The sequence below is a fragment of the Schistocerca nitens genome, chromosome 1 (genome assembly GCF_023898315.1).
Source record: "Schistocerca nitens isolate TAMUIC-IGC-003100 chromosome 1, iqSchNite1.1, whole genome shotgun sequence".
NCBI lineage: Eukaryota > Metazoa > Arthropoda > Insecta > Orthoptera > Acrididae > Schistocerca > Schistocerca nitens.
In genome coordinates, this window is record NC_064614.1 from 746,651,462 (window position 1) to 746,665,803 (window position 14,342).

At 37.4% G+C, this 14,342-nt stretch overlaps 1 protein-coding gene across 2 annotated transcripts in view; it reads right to left on the reverse strand.

The window, feature by feature from the left end:
- The window catches only part of LOC126260448 (caspase-8), a 155,892-nt gene extending 142,329 nt beyond the window's left edge, over positions 1 to 13,563 (reverse strand). Inside the window, exons 1-2 of one of the 2 annotated variants that reach the window (XM_049957780.1) lie at positions 13,299 to 13,563; positions 7,184 to 7,276 (exon numbers count right to left, since the gene is read on the reverse strand). In XM_049957780.1, the coding sequence (XP_049813737.1) occupies positions 7,184 to 7,276; positions 13,299 to 13,330 (125 nt within the window). In that variant the 5' untranslated portion in view covers positions 13,331 to 13,563. Of the gene's footprint in view, positions 1 to 7,183; positions 7,277 to 12,969; positions 13,118 to 13,298 lie in introns of those variants that run through there. The other variant, XM_049957787.1, reaches the window with a different exon arrangement.
- Positions 13,564 to 14,342: the final 779 nt, after the last annotated feature.

Genomic DNA, 14,342 nt, shown 5'->3' on the forward strand with positions numbered 1-14,342 from the left:
CGTACTCACGAATGGGTTTGACTAATGTCAGATAAGCTATACTTTCCTAGCATTCGCCCATTAACAATCTTTTGTGCCCTTCCCATTTCATGTCACTTGGGAATGTTACACCTAAATATTTAATCAATTTGACTCTTTCAAGCAGCACACCACTAATATTTTGTTCAAACATTATATGACTGCTTTTCCTACTTGTTAATATTAATTTACATTTTTCCATATTTAGGACAAGCTGCCACTCATCACACCAAATAGAAATTCTATGTAGATCATCCTGTGTCACCCTAGTCACTCTACAATGACATGTTCCTGTATACTGCAAAGTCATAAGCAAACAGCTGAATATTGTTGCTAAATCTATCCATCGGATCATATATGTATACAGAGAACAGAAGTAGTCTTATCACACTTTCCTGGGGCACTTCTGACAAACACTCAATGTACTGGATTCTATTTCTTACAAAATCTTTGACCAACTCTGATATTCTGAACGCTCAGACCTTGATTAACTGTCTACAGTGGGGTATCATGTCAAACGCTTTATGGAAATATGGGATCTGCTTGCTGTCCTTTATCCATGCTTTGCAGGGTATCATGTGAGAAATGGACAAGCTAAGTTTTTCACGAGTCATACTTTCTAAATTCTTACCAATTTGTGGACAGAAGCTCTCCTCCCTAAATGACAATTATACTCAACTTTGAACTCATATGTAATTTAGCTGGTCCATACTTTTACCCTCCTTGTATACAGGAATCACCTGCGGCATTTTTTAGTTGTTTCAGATCTTACACTGGGTGAGACACTCATGATAAATGCAACCTAAGTAAGTGGCCAATGTAAAAGATTCTCTTTAAAACTAAACTGGGATTCCATCTGGTCCTGTCAAATTACTTGTTTCCCACTCTTTCAGCTGCTTCTCAATGCCATGCCTGCTTATTACTATGTACTCCACGGGAAGTCTCTAATGATCAAACATGAATGCATGAATTAAAAAGTTCATGCTTCTGTTGCCACAGCAGACTGGTCAACGAGTGACTGGACAGAAGCCTTCAACCTGCTTAGAGACTTGACACAGAGTCAAAATTTTCTCAGGTTCTTCACAAAACTTTTTGCTAAGGTAACAGTGGAAGTTGTGTATTTCACATATCAATATTTTGTTTTAGATGCATGAAATTTTACTAACTTTTGTCTGTCTGATGAGACTGATAAAATCTGTGGCTACTGGTTGATAACTTTGGCTATTTCACAATGACCCATACCTGCCATGATGCCACCTTCTCTGAACAAGGGTTTGTGCCACACCACCCAGCCAGAGTAAAGGCTGGAGAGTTATTAGGGGGAATGAACTGGACTCAACACATGAATTTTTACATCTTTAAGGAGATCAGTTCTTGGGGTAGTACATAATAAATAAAGTTTATATTAAGCAGTTCACCTTTAGGTAGTATTTTTAATTGTACTATACTACTGCAAAAAATTAAAAAGTTGCTCTCAAACACTGTGCCTAATTCCAGCATACTTTTTTCAAATTCTGAGGGCACTTGAAACACTTGTCAATATGCTTTTCTATTTTGTTGGTGTGTGACTGTATTCCTTAAAACAATATTTACAAAATACTCCTTTCCCTTTTAAATTGAAAATAAGTCCCAAAAGGGTCCTCCTTTCTTAACCTTCTAGCAACTGTTCAGTAGCCAATTTTCTACAAAAACTGTAAACAACACAACAACGAGGTTATGTTTCTGCTCACTCAACCACATAGCAATAAATGACTGTCACACAGTCAGATCTGTATCGTCAATTCCAATTAACTAAATAACCCAGAGAATAGGCTATTTTCCTAGGTAAAAATATGATCCGGATTTTGTTATTCTGATTGATTATAGCGTATAAATAGCATTTATGGTCAATATTCTCACAAAATATCTAATTTTTATGTAATAACAGCTTGAAAATTATTAAATATCAATATCTGGTCATGTGATCAAAAACACACTGTTATTGGCTGACATTATGGCGACATCAAGAGAAAGTATGACGAAGCTATACATAAGTTAAGAAGTGCGAGTCGAAGTTATGAGGTTTTTTACATATTTTTTTTCTGCGAACAGTTTGGCTATTTAGAGATGGAAAACACAATTACAACTTCATAATACACAGGAATTTTGTTAACGCTGATATGGAAGGTCATTTACAGCGATGATATGTGCAACGATACACATTCTTTTCACTGCTCCTTGAAATATCATTAAACTTGCTCAAAACTAAGAAACTGTAAAACTTTTGCAAGAGGGTTCCTATATTGCAACTAGATTGTCTACCATTGTCATGAGTTATGACCCAAAGCACAATAAAATTATTCTTGGCAAAACTTAATGCTGATTTCCTTTGCAGAAGACCGTCAGCAGGTATACTGCCTGTAGCATGTGTTTACTGACACAATGAATAGCACATTCAACTGCATATTAAGAGGTAACATGTTCGAATCCTTGAAGCGTCATATCTTTTTAAAAGTTTTACATGAAATATGAAAATAGCATTAGCAAGAACTGAAGCGGCAGTTGTTTCGATTGTGGGATGTATTGTATACAGCTTCACATTAGAATTAATCTGAGAAATTGACAACAGAAGATACATGCATTTCCTGTGCAAACAAGCAAGTCACTTTTTTGGAAAGCATTGCTAGTAACGAAGATATCATCATACATCCAGAGTACAACACGGTGTAGAGCGATGAGGTTATACACAGAGATATAAAGCATGTACAGCATGCAGGTGACACAAACTTAAGCGCTGTGACATTAGTGAGGGTAAACTAATTTTAGTGTCTGAAGCAGACTTACTTCATATTTATGCAAGATGATGAAACAGCAAATGTTTAAGAAATATGGATCCCAGCTGGACAGTACGATGATATAAAAGCACTGTTTCTAATAAAGTAAAAGATGTGTGTTCACGTTAAGCACAAAATATCTCGAACATGACTTGTGTGAATCGCAAATGCAAATGTAAGCGCATGTAAACAGCAAGGAAATTACAATAATATTCAGTTCCTGATCAGTGTGATGCGGTTTTGTAATTGTAATTAACCAAATTACCGAATAATTGAGGTGTAGTTGGGTAAAACAATTTTCACTAGGTGCTTAATTTTGCCAAATGATGCAATCCTTGATTGTAACTGTGGAAGAGCATATCTCAGAGGCAATTTAATGTTAACTTCACAGTGTATCATGTTTTAGGTAAGTTAGTGAATGTGTGTGGCGACATGATGGCAATTTGTCGGTACAGTGTGACCGCATTTTAATCACCTTATTCTCTGAAACGCACTAACACAACTCTTCAGTTTTTATAAATGTATTTGTACAAGATGGTGCTACAGACCAATTTAACAAATTTTCCAGAACGTAAATTCCAAAACAAGATATCACTGTGAATTACCATTATGATGGTGGGAGCAGCAAGCTATCTAGTTACAACACAGACGTCACATGACTCGAATGGAGCATTTTAGCAGGCTTTCAAATCATTTGTATTTCATTTCCGTTTTTATGAAAGAATACTGAAATTCAAGTGGGGAGAAAGGATGTCAGGAGCATAAAACAACATAGTTTATCATTTAAGACCATTTCCAGAAAACAATCAAATATCCTATTGCATGAATTACCTGGAGTTACCATCCACTCACTCACTCAAAATTTCATTTACTACCTATCTGCTATAGTAGCAATAGCACTAATATTTACTTAAAATAATTGTAATTACAGTAAAAAAGGTTATCCATAATGTTTTATTTAGGAATGTGTCACATACTGATTCTGATTCCACAATTCCAAGAATCACGGATCCTCCAGGAATCAACTAGTATGAAAGAATCAAAGAATTCCAACATCTCCTGCATTGATTCTTTGTTATTAAATCTTTTTTATGTCAGTGTTCTCGCTCTATCTTCAAAGTAGTGCACCCATACAAAAGCAGATAAAGAAAGGAACAAAATAGGAAACTACAGTCTGTCTCAGATGTCACTACATCTGACAAAACTTTTTTTTCCCCAATGAAAACAGTTTAACATTTAAGAATACATTTACCATCTTGAAAAACATGCCAGCTGTTTAATACATACAGTAACAATTTGTTGTCAGTAATCATTCTTCAATAATATTCAGAGATTTGACCTGCCTACACTGTGATGCATTCTATGTGGGAATGACCAGCAACAAACTGTCCATTCGCATGAATGGACACAGGCAGACAGTGTTTGTTGGTAATGAGGATCACCCTGTGGCTAAACATGCCTTGGTGCACGGCCAGCACATCTTGGCACAGTGTTACACCGTCCGGGTTATCTGGATACTTCCCACCAACACCAACCTATCCGAACTCCGGAGATGGGAACTTGCTCTTCAATATATCCTCTCTTCCCGTTACCCACCAGGCCTCAATCTCCGCTAATTTCAAGTTGCCGCCACTCATACCTCACCTGTCATTCAACATCATCTTTGCCTCTTCACTTCCGCCTCGACTGACATCTCTGCCCAAACCCTTTGTCTTTAAATATGTCTGCTTGTGTCTGTATGTGTGTGGATGGATATGTGCGTGTGTGCGAGTGTATACCCGTCCTTTTTTCCTTTTTTCCCCCTAAGGTAAGTCTTTCCACTCCCGGGATTGGAATGACTCCTTACCCTCTCCCTTAAAACCCACATCCTTTCGTCTTTCCCTCTCCTTCCCCTCTTTCCTGATTAGGCAACAGTTTGTTGCGAAAGCTTGAATTTTGTGTGTGTGTTTGTGTTTGTTTGTGTGTCTATCAACCTGCCAGCGCTTTCCTTTGGTAAGTCACATCATCTTTGTTTTTACATAGATTATAAAGTGTGTTACATTAGAAAACGATGACCTAAGGATAATGATTTTTATACTTACTTTATCACTACACAGCCATTCAACATGTGTGTGTGTGTGTGTGTGTGTGTGTGTGTGTGTGTGTGTGTGTGCGCGCGCAAGAGAGAGAACCGAGAGTGAAGAGCAGAACTGGTAAAAGTAAAAAGAAAATTACAAATAAAAAGAAGCTGTCAGCAACACATGCCCTTCCTTAGTACAGCAAGTTGGAAAGCTGGTAAAAAAAATTAAACTATGTTTTTCCCTTCTTTCCTTTCATTCTCAGTAATAAAGGCAAGTGTAAACATTTAATATCTGCAATATCATCCCATTCCCTTATTTTAATTGACAAATTATACATTCCAGCAATAAAAACTTTAAAATTACTTTTTTATTTCATTTTGTGCCTATAAAACTGCTCTGGGCAAATGCCATTTATAAAATGTCCCACCCAATGGGCATTTGACTGTCTCAGCCCACACCACTCACTACCCATGCTGGACAGTGGGCAACCTTTCCCGCGTGACCCACAAATCTGTAGGAAGTTCTGAAAAGGTGGAGGTCAAACATTAGCTGTGGAGGCCTAGCATAAATTAACAGACATCTTACAAATGAGCTACATTGTCAATAGAGAACCTGTCCTACAGAAAGTGAGAGAGAGGATATAGTCAGAGTGTAAGATTGCAGCACCAAATAAGAAGTACTGCAATGGCCTGGGGTCCCAGTTCACTGAACTCATACACAACAAAAAGAGTTGCGAGCCTCCTGATGGATAGATACATTCATTTGAAAGCTCCCAGCATACAATGAGATGTTTATGTCAGCAATCTCTCAGTTCTACCTGAAGTTCTGGTAGTACAGCACCTGCGGCAATGATATATGCATGCCTTAAACTACAGTGCATGATGTACATTCACTACAGTATTTTCATGTACATTATTTTGCTGTTGGAATTGGTACAAGAGGCATTCAGTGAACTTATCCTGGATATTCCTGCTTTCCTCCCTACAATTTAGACGAGTGATCTACACATATCAGTGTGTCAGTTATTTGACATGCTGCTCTAAATAAGAAACCAATATGTACACACCATACACAATATGCTACCTGAGCAGCTTTTTATTGAGTGCACAGCATACCAGACAAAGCGAGGCCCTAAAACTGACACCCAATAGCACAAATTTTTGAGCCACTGATTTCAGCATTTCTCAGTCTAAAGCAGAGGATGAAGATAACTTCTAGGAACAATATGCAGTTCATGAGCTCTGCTTCCTTGCTGCATGCCATTTCAGACAGCCATCTAAAAGATATGAAGGAAAGGCTCTGAACTCTGATGTCAGCCACATGTTAGCCTTTCCCACACTATGACAGGAAAAATGAGTGTCTTTATAAATGTACACATTATCCCTAATTTTTATACTATCCTCACTGACTACTTGCGAGATATCTAATGGTGGCAATATGCATGTACCTGGCTTGTATCAAGTACCAGTTCTTTAAATTCATCCAACACAATTTCACTGTAAAATTGCTTATAACTCCAACAACTTCCATTCAAACAATGAGCATCTGAATTACACTGTTACAGACTATACTGCCTCATTAAAAAACGTAATAGCTTTACTTTAAGCTCCTTTGGATGTCTTTTGCATGACAAACTTTACAAGAACACAAAATACTCTAACAGTACTCTAAAGACTGTCTCAAGACTCACATGAGTGGTCTCATACCAGAAGCATGACATTTTGTCATAATTCCCTCACAAATCTATGTCTTACTTATTCTTCCTCAGTATATGCTGCAAGCATAAGTTCCATTCCATGTCAGTCTGTAGCAAAGCATACATATTTAAATGATGTGACAGACAGCAGGTTTGTTTCATTACAGTTGTTATGCAGTGATAGTCGGCTGATACAGCAAACAATTCAGATTTTCTGCATCTACCTGATTAACTTACCATGTATACTGCAATCATTAGAAGATATTATCACTATCTTACAAGCACCCAATGTTGCTTTATTTATACCAAATTTTTGCTCCCCAATGAGAATACAGAAGACATTGTGCATGAAAGGAAAGGAAAGCTGCATTTCAAGTATGTAAAATTTCCTGAAAGTGTGACATGTCCTTTGAACAAATAAAACAAATGTAACGAACATACAAATGATACTAAATTTACTCAATAATTAAGTCAAAATTTTCCTGATAGTTTATTAACTGAGTTACTAATGTTTTCAAGCAGGTCATAAATTGAACTGAGAACATATCTTGGTTTAACACACAAATTTTGTACTATAATTACATATAAAAACACACCTCAATGGCAAGTATCTGAGGACCCAAGAAACTGAAGCAGAACTGCAGAAGAAAATAAAATCCCACAGTGTAATAAAAGCCTGGGTTATGAACCTGCAAAATAAAACAGTCTTTTATCCTGGATCGAAAACAAAAACATAGAACAGAAATATTACATTACATAAATGACTTTTCCAAAGAAATGTAGCGTCTAACATGACACCTGTTATATATCTGAGCATTCTGTACATAAAACTGGAAACTCTTTAAACTTCCTTTATACCTTCACATGTTCCTAATGTAAGGTGTCAATGATTAAAACGGGGGGGGGGGGGGGGGGGGATTAATCAACTGCCACACCAATAGTGCTTCCCCCCCCCCCCCCCCATTACTGACCTTCCTTCATATCTCTCTCTCTCTCTCTCTCTCTCTCTGAGAGATCAGGTTTCTGTGTCACATATACACAAGGCAGTTTGAGTACGTAATTGTATTCTGTCCCACTAGGTATGACATTTTCCAGAACTAACTACACAATTATGATTAACAGGAGTTGGTTATGAGGTGCTCTAGTGCATTTAAAAAATATATATATTTTATAACAAGAATTGCATGACTACTATGACACCTGGTCACAGAAAAACCTTTGAAGACACCTAAAGGCACTACACATACTAAAAACAGTGTTACAGAAAATCTAATGACATAATGGTGCAGAAAGAAAAATGATAAACTTTAAGGATGACAAAAACTTCACATAGGATGTAACATTATTGTTACCAATAACCAAATTAAATATGAAGCTACAAACAATTCTGACCACTCATACATAGCAATATTTCACAATTAAACATACAGATCACTTAAATAAGTTATCAGCATTTAATTTCACAAGGACTTAAAAGATTGAGAATGTAAAACAAGCTTCAAGATCAAAGTAACACACATTGTAAATCAACTACTTGAAATATCAATGTCTGCACTACAAGCTATACATACCGCAGAAGTACAAATCAATTAAAAAAAGAAACATTCATTGGCAAGATGGAAGCCTATAATTTATTATTACAAGACAAAAACTGAACAGTGAAGAAGACTGTAACAGCAATAGAAATTCATAGATGGAGCAATATGTAAAATAAGGGTAAGGGAACCACTCATCTACAGCAAACTGATATGTGGAGGCACAGAAACATGTAACAGAAAACAATGTTCACACTAGTTATTGAGCAATAGCTCTTGGTCTAGCTAACATATACATATTCATGCATACAACCACACAAGACACCCCAAACTTACACCCCCGTGGCTGTGCCAAGGCTGATTATTGATTCACCCACACGTCCTGATAAAGAAAAATTTCTTCTACATAGATTACACATGCATATTAAGAGAAACAGGCAGTTTTGGAAAAAAGGGTCACTGATCCTTCTCAAGACTATTCAGCTTCTACTTTATCTAATACTTCAAACAAAACATTTACTTTAGACGTGTTACCATTAGCTCCCTATGCATAAGGCAACGTCAACATCTGTTCAATATACACAATGGACTATCAATATATGCTGTGTGTGTTCTGTCGGACATGTCCAACAGAACATATATATAAAATGAGAAAGAGAGAGGGAGGGAGATAGAGAGACTGCCTTGATAAGTTAAGAATTTGGGCCTGACAGGAAATGCGTCTGGATGGCTGCACTATGCGAGAGATCCAGCTTCGGGCCCCAGTCCTGCAAGATTTTCAACTTTCACCATCACATTTCAATGCCTGATTGTAGCTCAAGCCAGTCTAGTCTGCTAAACAAGCACTACAATTATGTGGAATTTACATCCCTGACTCAAAATGCTTCGGTAATTTGGAGCTGCTGTTTATTTTTTCTTCTTTTTTAAATGTCTGGGATTTTTAATTTCCTGCCTACTTCACGCAATACTCATATTTTTCACCTTAGATGCCCTGCAACATACAATTATGTCACACTGTCATACCGACTCAGGATTTGCCAAGTATGCCAAAAATCCTTTCAGCATGTCAATAAAAAGAGAGAGAAAGAATGAAAAGCCAACTAGATAATGGAAAATACTGTAATTGTGACCAATGTTTTACCAACTGACCAGTCCTAGGACTTTTTCCTCTCACTTATCACTGTATTCACTTCTCGCAATGTTTGTTAATGTGAAAAATGCCGAGTTGCACCCTTATTTGGAGTCTGTGTTAAATGCCAAGTCTCTCTATTATTGTAGAGGCTCCTTTAACTTATTCTCATTTTCCAGAACATTTACTGTTTCAGGTCTAACATTAATTACTACTGTTATGAAATCATTTTCAGCTTAACCGATCTACATAGTCACTGTAAAAGAATTATTTTCAAGGTGCCACCAGACAAAGCAACAAACTTATGTCTCAGTGATTCAAATGAAAATTACATAAATTTAACAGCTCCACAATTAAATAGATCCTAGAATGGAAAAGTCCCTTTAAAAAAATCTTTAGTAATAATGTCACACCAGATGCACATCTGAACATTCTTAGCAAAAAAATCTATTGCTAGATTACACTTCCAGAATATGCCTAAAATCTAAAAGTAAATCAGCACCAGTTTTATTTTACCACAAACATCCAAAAAGTATGAGGAAAATTGCTAGACAGTAATACTTTACATAGGCATTCTACCTGAAATTTCTAAAAGTAAAAAGATATAAATTAAACAAATAGGACTTTAGTATAAGCAGGTAATGCATTTGGTAGTAACAATATGTCTTGTGCTCTCAGTGCAAACAATTTTGCAGGAGGAAAGAGCATAAACGGTGTTTTTGTCAGCAGGGCAATCCCAATCGCATGCCAGCCTAACTGTGTATTCTAGTCACTAATTTCAACAGTACAGTATACACTTCACTGAGGACTGAAGCCTATATCCTGAATTTGATTTTTGTGGTCATATGAGATGCACAATATTTTCATATTAGTGTGGTACATGACACAAACCTAGGAGTTACTGCTGAACACTCAAGTTATCAGACAAACCATTTTACAATACGAGAGTTTTGTGCCATGAGTAGAGGTAAGATCAATTTGCAAAACAGCAACTATATTCAACAGCAACTACATTCACCGGTTATTCACCTAACATAGGTCAATCAACAAACAAATTTATAAATACGTTCAGATTAAAGGAGACCAGTCCCCAAAAAAGAAGTGTTGCGTGGTCGATCAGCACACACAAAAGAATATGTCTGTTCCTTTGATGAGCTAGGATTTAAAAAAAAAAAAAAAAAAAAAAAAAAAAAAAAAAAAAAAAAAAAAACGCGCGCGCACGCACGCACACACACACACACACACCTACCTTACACAAAGCCAACTGGACTAATGTTGTATTTTGCCAGCTGGACTGCCTGGGATGAGGATGTTATATGATGGTATAGAGAGAGGGAGAGATACTGGGGCTGAGTGGCAGCCAGTATGCCAGCTAGGAATGCAGGTGGGGCACATCGCCCCATCCCTCCACCACCAGCTCCTCTGAACTCCACAGATGGGAGTTGTCCTTACAGAACACCCACCACTCCCATAATTGTCCTGGCCTTAATAACAGGTTACCCCTTCCTTCATCCTATCAACACTTCCCAATTCTAGTCCCCTTGCCACACTCAGCATGGGCCTCTCTCCACCTGCCCCCAACAATCATGCATTACACGTCGAGCCCATATAATCGCCCCCCCCCCCCCCCCCCACATTCCTAGCTGGCAAACCAGCTGGCTCCCTCCGAGCTATTAGCCAGTCATTCCCAGACCCTCTCCCTACCCCACACAACACTAACCCAACTATGATCACTCTACATTCTGAGATACTGTGGAAATCCAGCCAGCACTATGTAGGAGCATAGGTATGTCCATTTTACTCAAGTTCATCAAAGAGTACCTCCAAAACCTAGCAAGTTTTCTTTCTTGTGTACGTGTGCCTATTAACAACTCAACACATCTGCTCTTTGGTGAGAACTGTCCTTTAATCAAGAAGTATTTACATTCTACAAGAATTTTCCTGTTTCAAAATAGGCCTATATTGTATTTTGTAATTTTGGATGCTAACTGCATTCACCAAGTAAAAGAATTGTGTACTGAACACTACATACACAGTGTTCATATTTATGCTATTTATAATTTTCCCGTATTTTAACTACATCTATTCACTGCATACAATTTCAGCTATTTCTATTAAGATATATACCAAATATGGCAAATTTCATCTCATATGATCATTGAAGGTTCTTAATTTTTGAAAAACAATTTTTGTATCAGGATAATATGTCACACAGAAAGCTGGGAACTGATACAATACAAACTATGAGGTTCAGTGTTCACCATATGGTAGTAGTTCATCCACAGTACCTAAATTTTATCACCCTCTTCATAACATACATAAAAAAGGAAGCACAATCTATAGATTTCAGTCAGTGAAGTGTTAGCTGTCCAAAAAGCATACATGAACTTTTATTGGGGTATTCTGAAGTTTCGTAATCAAATGCATCACAGTGAAGGTTGTGTGGTGTGCTTTTAAATGACATGTCTCCTATTTCTAGAAAAGAATTCTGGATTTGTGGTTAATTTACATCTTCTGTTTTTGTTTACCTTTTATTACCGAAGGTCTTCATAACATTACCACATAACTGTTTATTAAGGCTTTAAATAAACACTCATTAAGAATATCAAGTTATAAATACCACATCATCAAAGCAGAACATGAATCAGGGACTAAGATTATATGTACCTGCATAAAGGAAACTAAGAAATGTTCCACAGCAGAGTAACAATGACAACATTCTCAATACACCCAGCCATCCTTTTTTTCCTTGTGTCACCACATAAGTTGGTAATATCAGTCTGTACACTCTCTCTCGTGTGTTAGTATATCACAAATTTTGCAACAGATAAGGTATAAATACAAAAAATGAAATGTGAAAAAACGAACAGGCATTCTTACATGTAATAACACTTGGGTTTCTCAAGCAAAAAAGTGAAGCAGGGATAAGAATGTTCCACATACTGGCCGAGCATCTCACGAATTTGCATACACGAAATGTAGTATCAAACAAGTAAACAAAAAGCTTTAACACAAATGCCGTAAGGCACTCCAACACTTGAATTTACTAAAATGGTAATGCTAATTCCAGAATGCAATGTTGGCTGATACATAAACAACCACACTTAAGTAATGACAAAACTATTCATAGTGATTAAATTATATACTGAAGCATTAAATCTGAATTGCATAAAATTACAAAATGTTGATAGGAAAATGATTCTATCAAGGTCAAAGCTCAGAAGACCGGGAACGGTCCAAATGAATGAAAGTGGGAAGTGTAGGGAAACTGAATTAAAAGTAATGGCCTACATATCCCACAAACTTACAACACAAATGCTTGCTGAATCCAGACGTTATCATGGCTATAACAGAAATGAACGATCTAGCATGGCAACCAGTGACACAGTTAAGTGATCAAAACTTGTCATTAAAAGAAACGAACGGATATCATCATCATCATCATCATCATCATCATTGATGAGATTTTTTTAACATCGAGATTGTTGCCAACAGAGTCCAATTTGGAGTTAACTTTTAAACACGATATGGTAGGATGTTTTACACAACATCACAAAACTAAAAAATCAACGATAAAGCCGTTCAGGAACGATTTGTGAGTGTAAACCAATGAAGTCGAACATATTGCACTCTAGGACACCAACCGTACTTGTGCATACCTACTCTGAATGATACAAGGTACAGTAAAACACGCTAATGTAAAGTATATTTAGCCTACTTTGGACTCGCGCGTTTCTCCCAACTGCGTTTCACAAATTGTCACAATTTGCAAACAAACTCTGATGTCGCTAGACACAAGCTCCAATCATAAACAAACTATCTTTTCATGCTGCAGCCATAACTTGACGTCACTGCAGTAACTAGATATCATAGCACAGGCTAACTTTCGCGTTAAAAACTAATTGTGTTTTTGTCATTTAACTAATAAAAAGATATTTAACACTGGCCTTCTGTTCTAAAACAATAAAGCTACTGCATTACAAGTTAAAAATAAAACTGTAATAACACATGACATATCTTCGATAAGGATAAAACGAATGTTTGTACCTGAGAACCAAACTTCCCCGCTCACCCAACATGTGCGTCACCACTGTGTACACACTTCCTCGTAGATTGACAGTACTACCATCACTCACCAAAGACACCCCGCAATTCTACGAAGCCAAGCCGGTACGGTACCTACGGTGAATAGGATGCCCGGTGCGGTAAAACGTGAAATGTACGGGCCATCACAAATGGGAATAGAGAGCTGTAATCCGATGCACCTATCGCTCGTGTTGTTATGGGCGAATCGCAGATCGCAACAATCGATTGGTGATCGCATGGACACAGTCTGATATAACAGTCGCGACACTTCGCCTCGATTTTGTTGCCTTCAGCGCCAGCAGCGCTCCAAGCGGCCGGTAGGTTGAACTGTGAGTTCGGCGCGATCGCGAAATCGAATAGTGATTGTTTATTTTGATTCATACAATGGTTTTTACCATCGGGAGCGTTTGTAGCGCAATATATTGCAGCAGCAATAGGAAGAAGACACCACAGCTGTCTTTTTTAGGTTTCCTAAGGATCCTGAGAGGTATATACCATCATGATACTAAACTGTATCGTCAGGATTCATTTGCAAATGTATGTGTATAAATCATGAATGTTTCGTTTTAGGAGCAAAAAAATGGGTAGTTAATAGCAGACGAGAAGACCTTATGAACAAAGATCCGGTTTACCTGTATAATAATATTAGGTTTTGTTCGCTACATTTCGAACAAAACCAGTTCATGAACGCAGACAATAACGAACTCGTGTGGAATGCAGTACCCACACTGTTTGACATTCCAAATAAGCCACCTCAACTGACGATGAAGAAGAAACTGCCACAAAGATACGACAGTCAATCTAAAGCTGTAAAACAGTCCTATGACACAGAAGCAGCCAGTTCAACTCTCTATGTATTAGTGCCAGATTCGTGAGAATCATTAACACAAGACCTACTTTGACGATGAAGTGGTTAGATTAAGTGCAGCTGTTCGTGTCTTACAAAAGCATGTGAAGTGTCAGAATTGCAGATCGCTAGACTTCGAGCGAAACTATTATGGGACA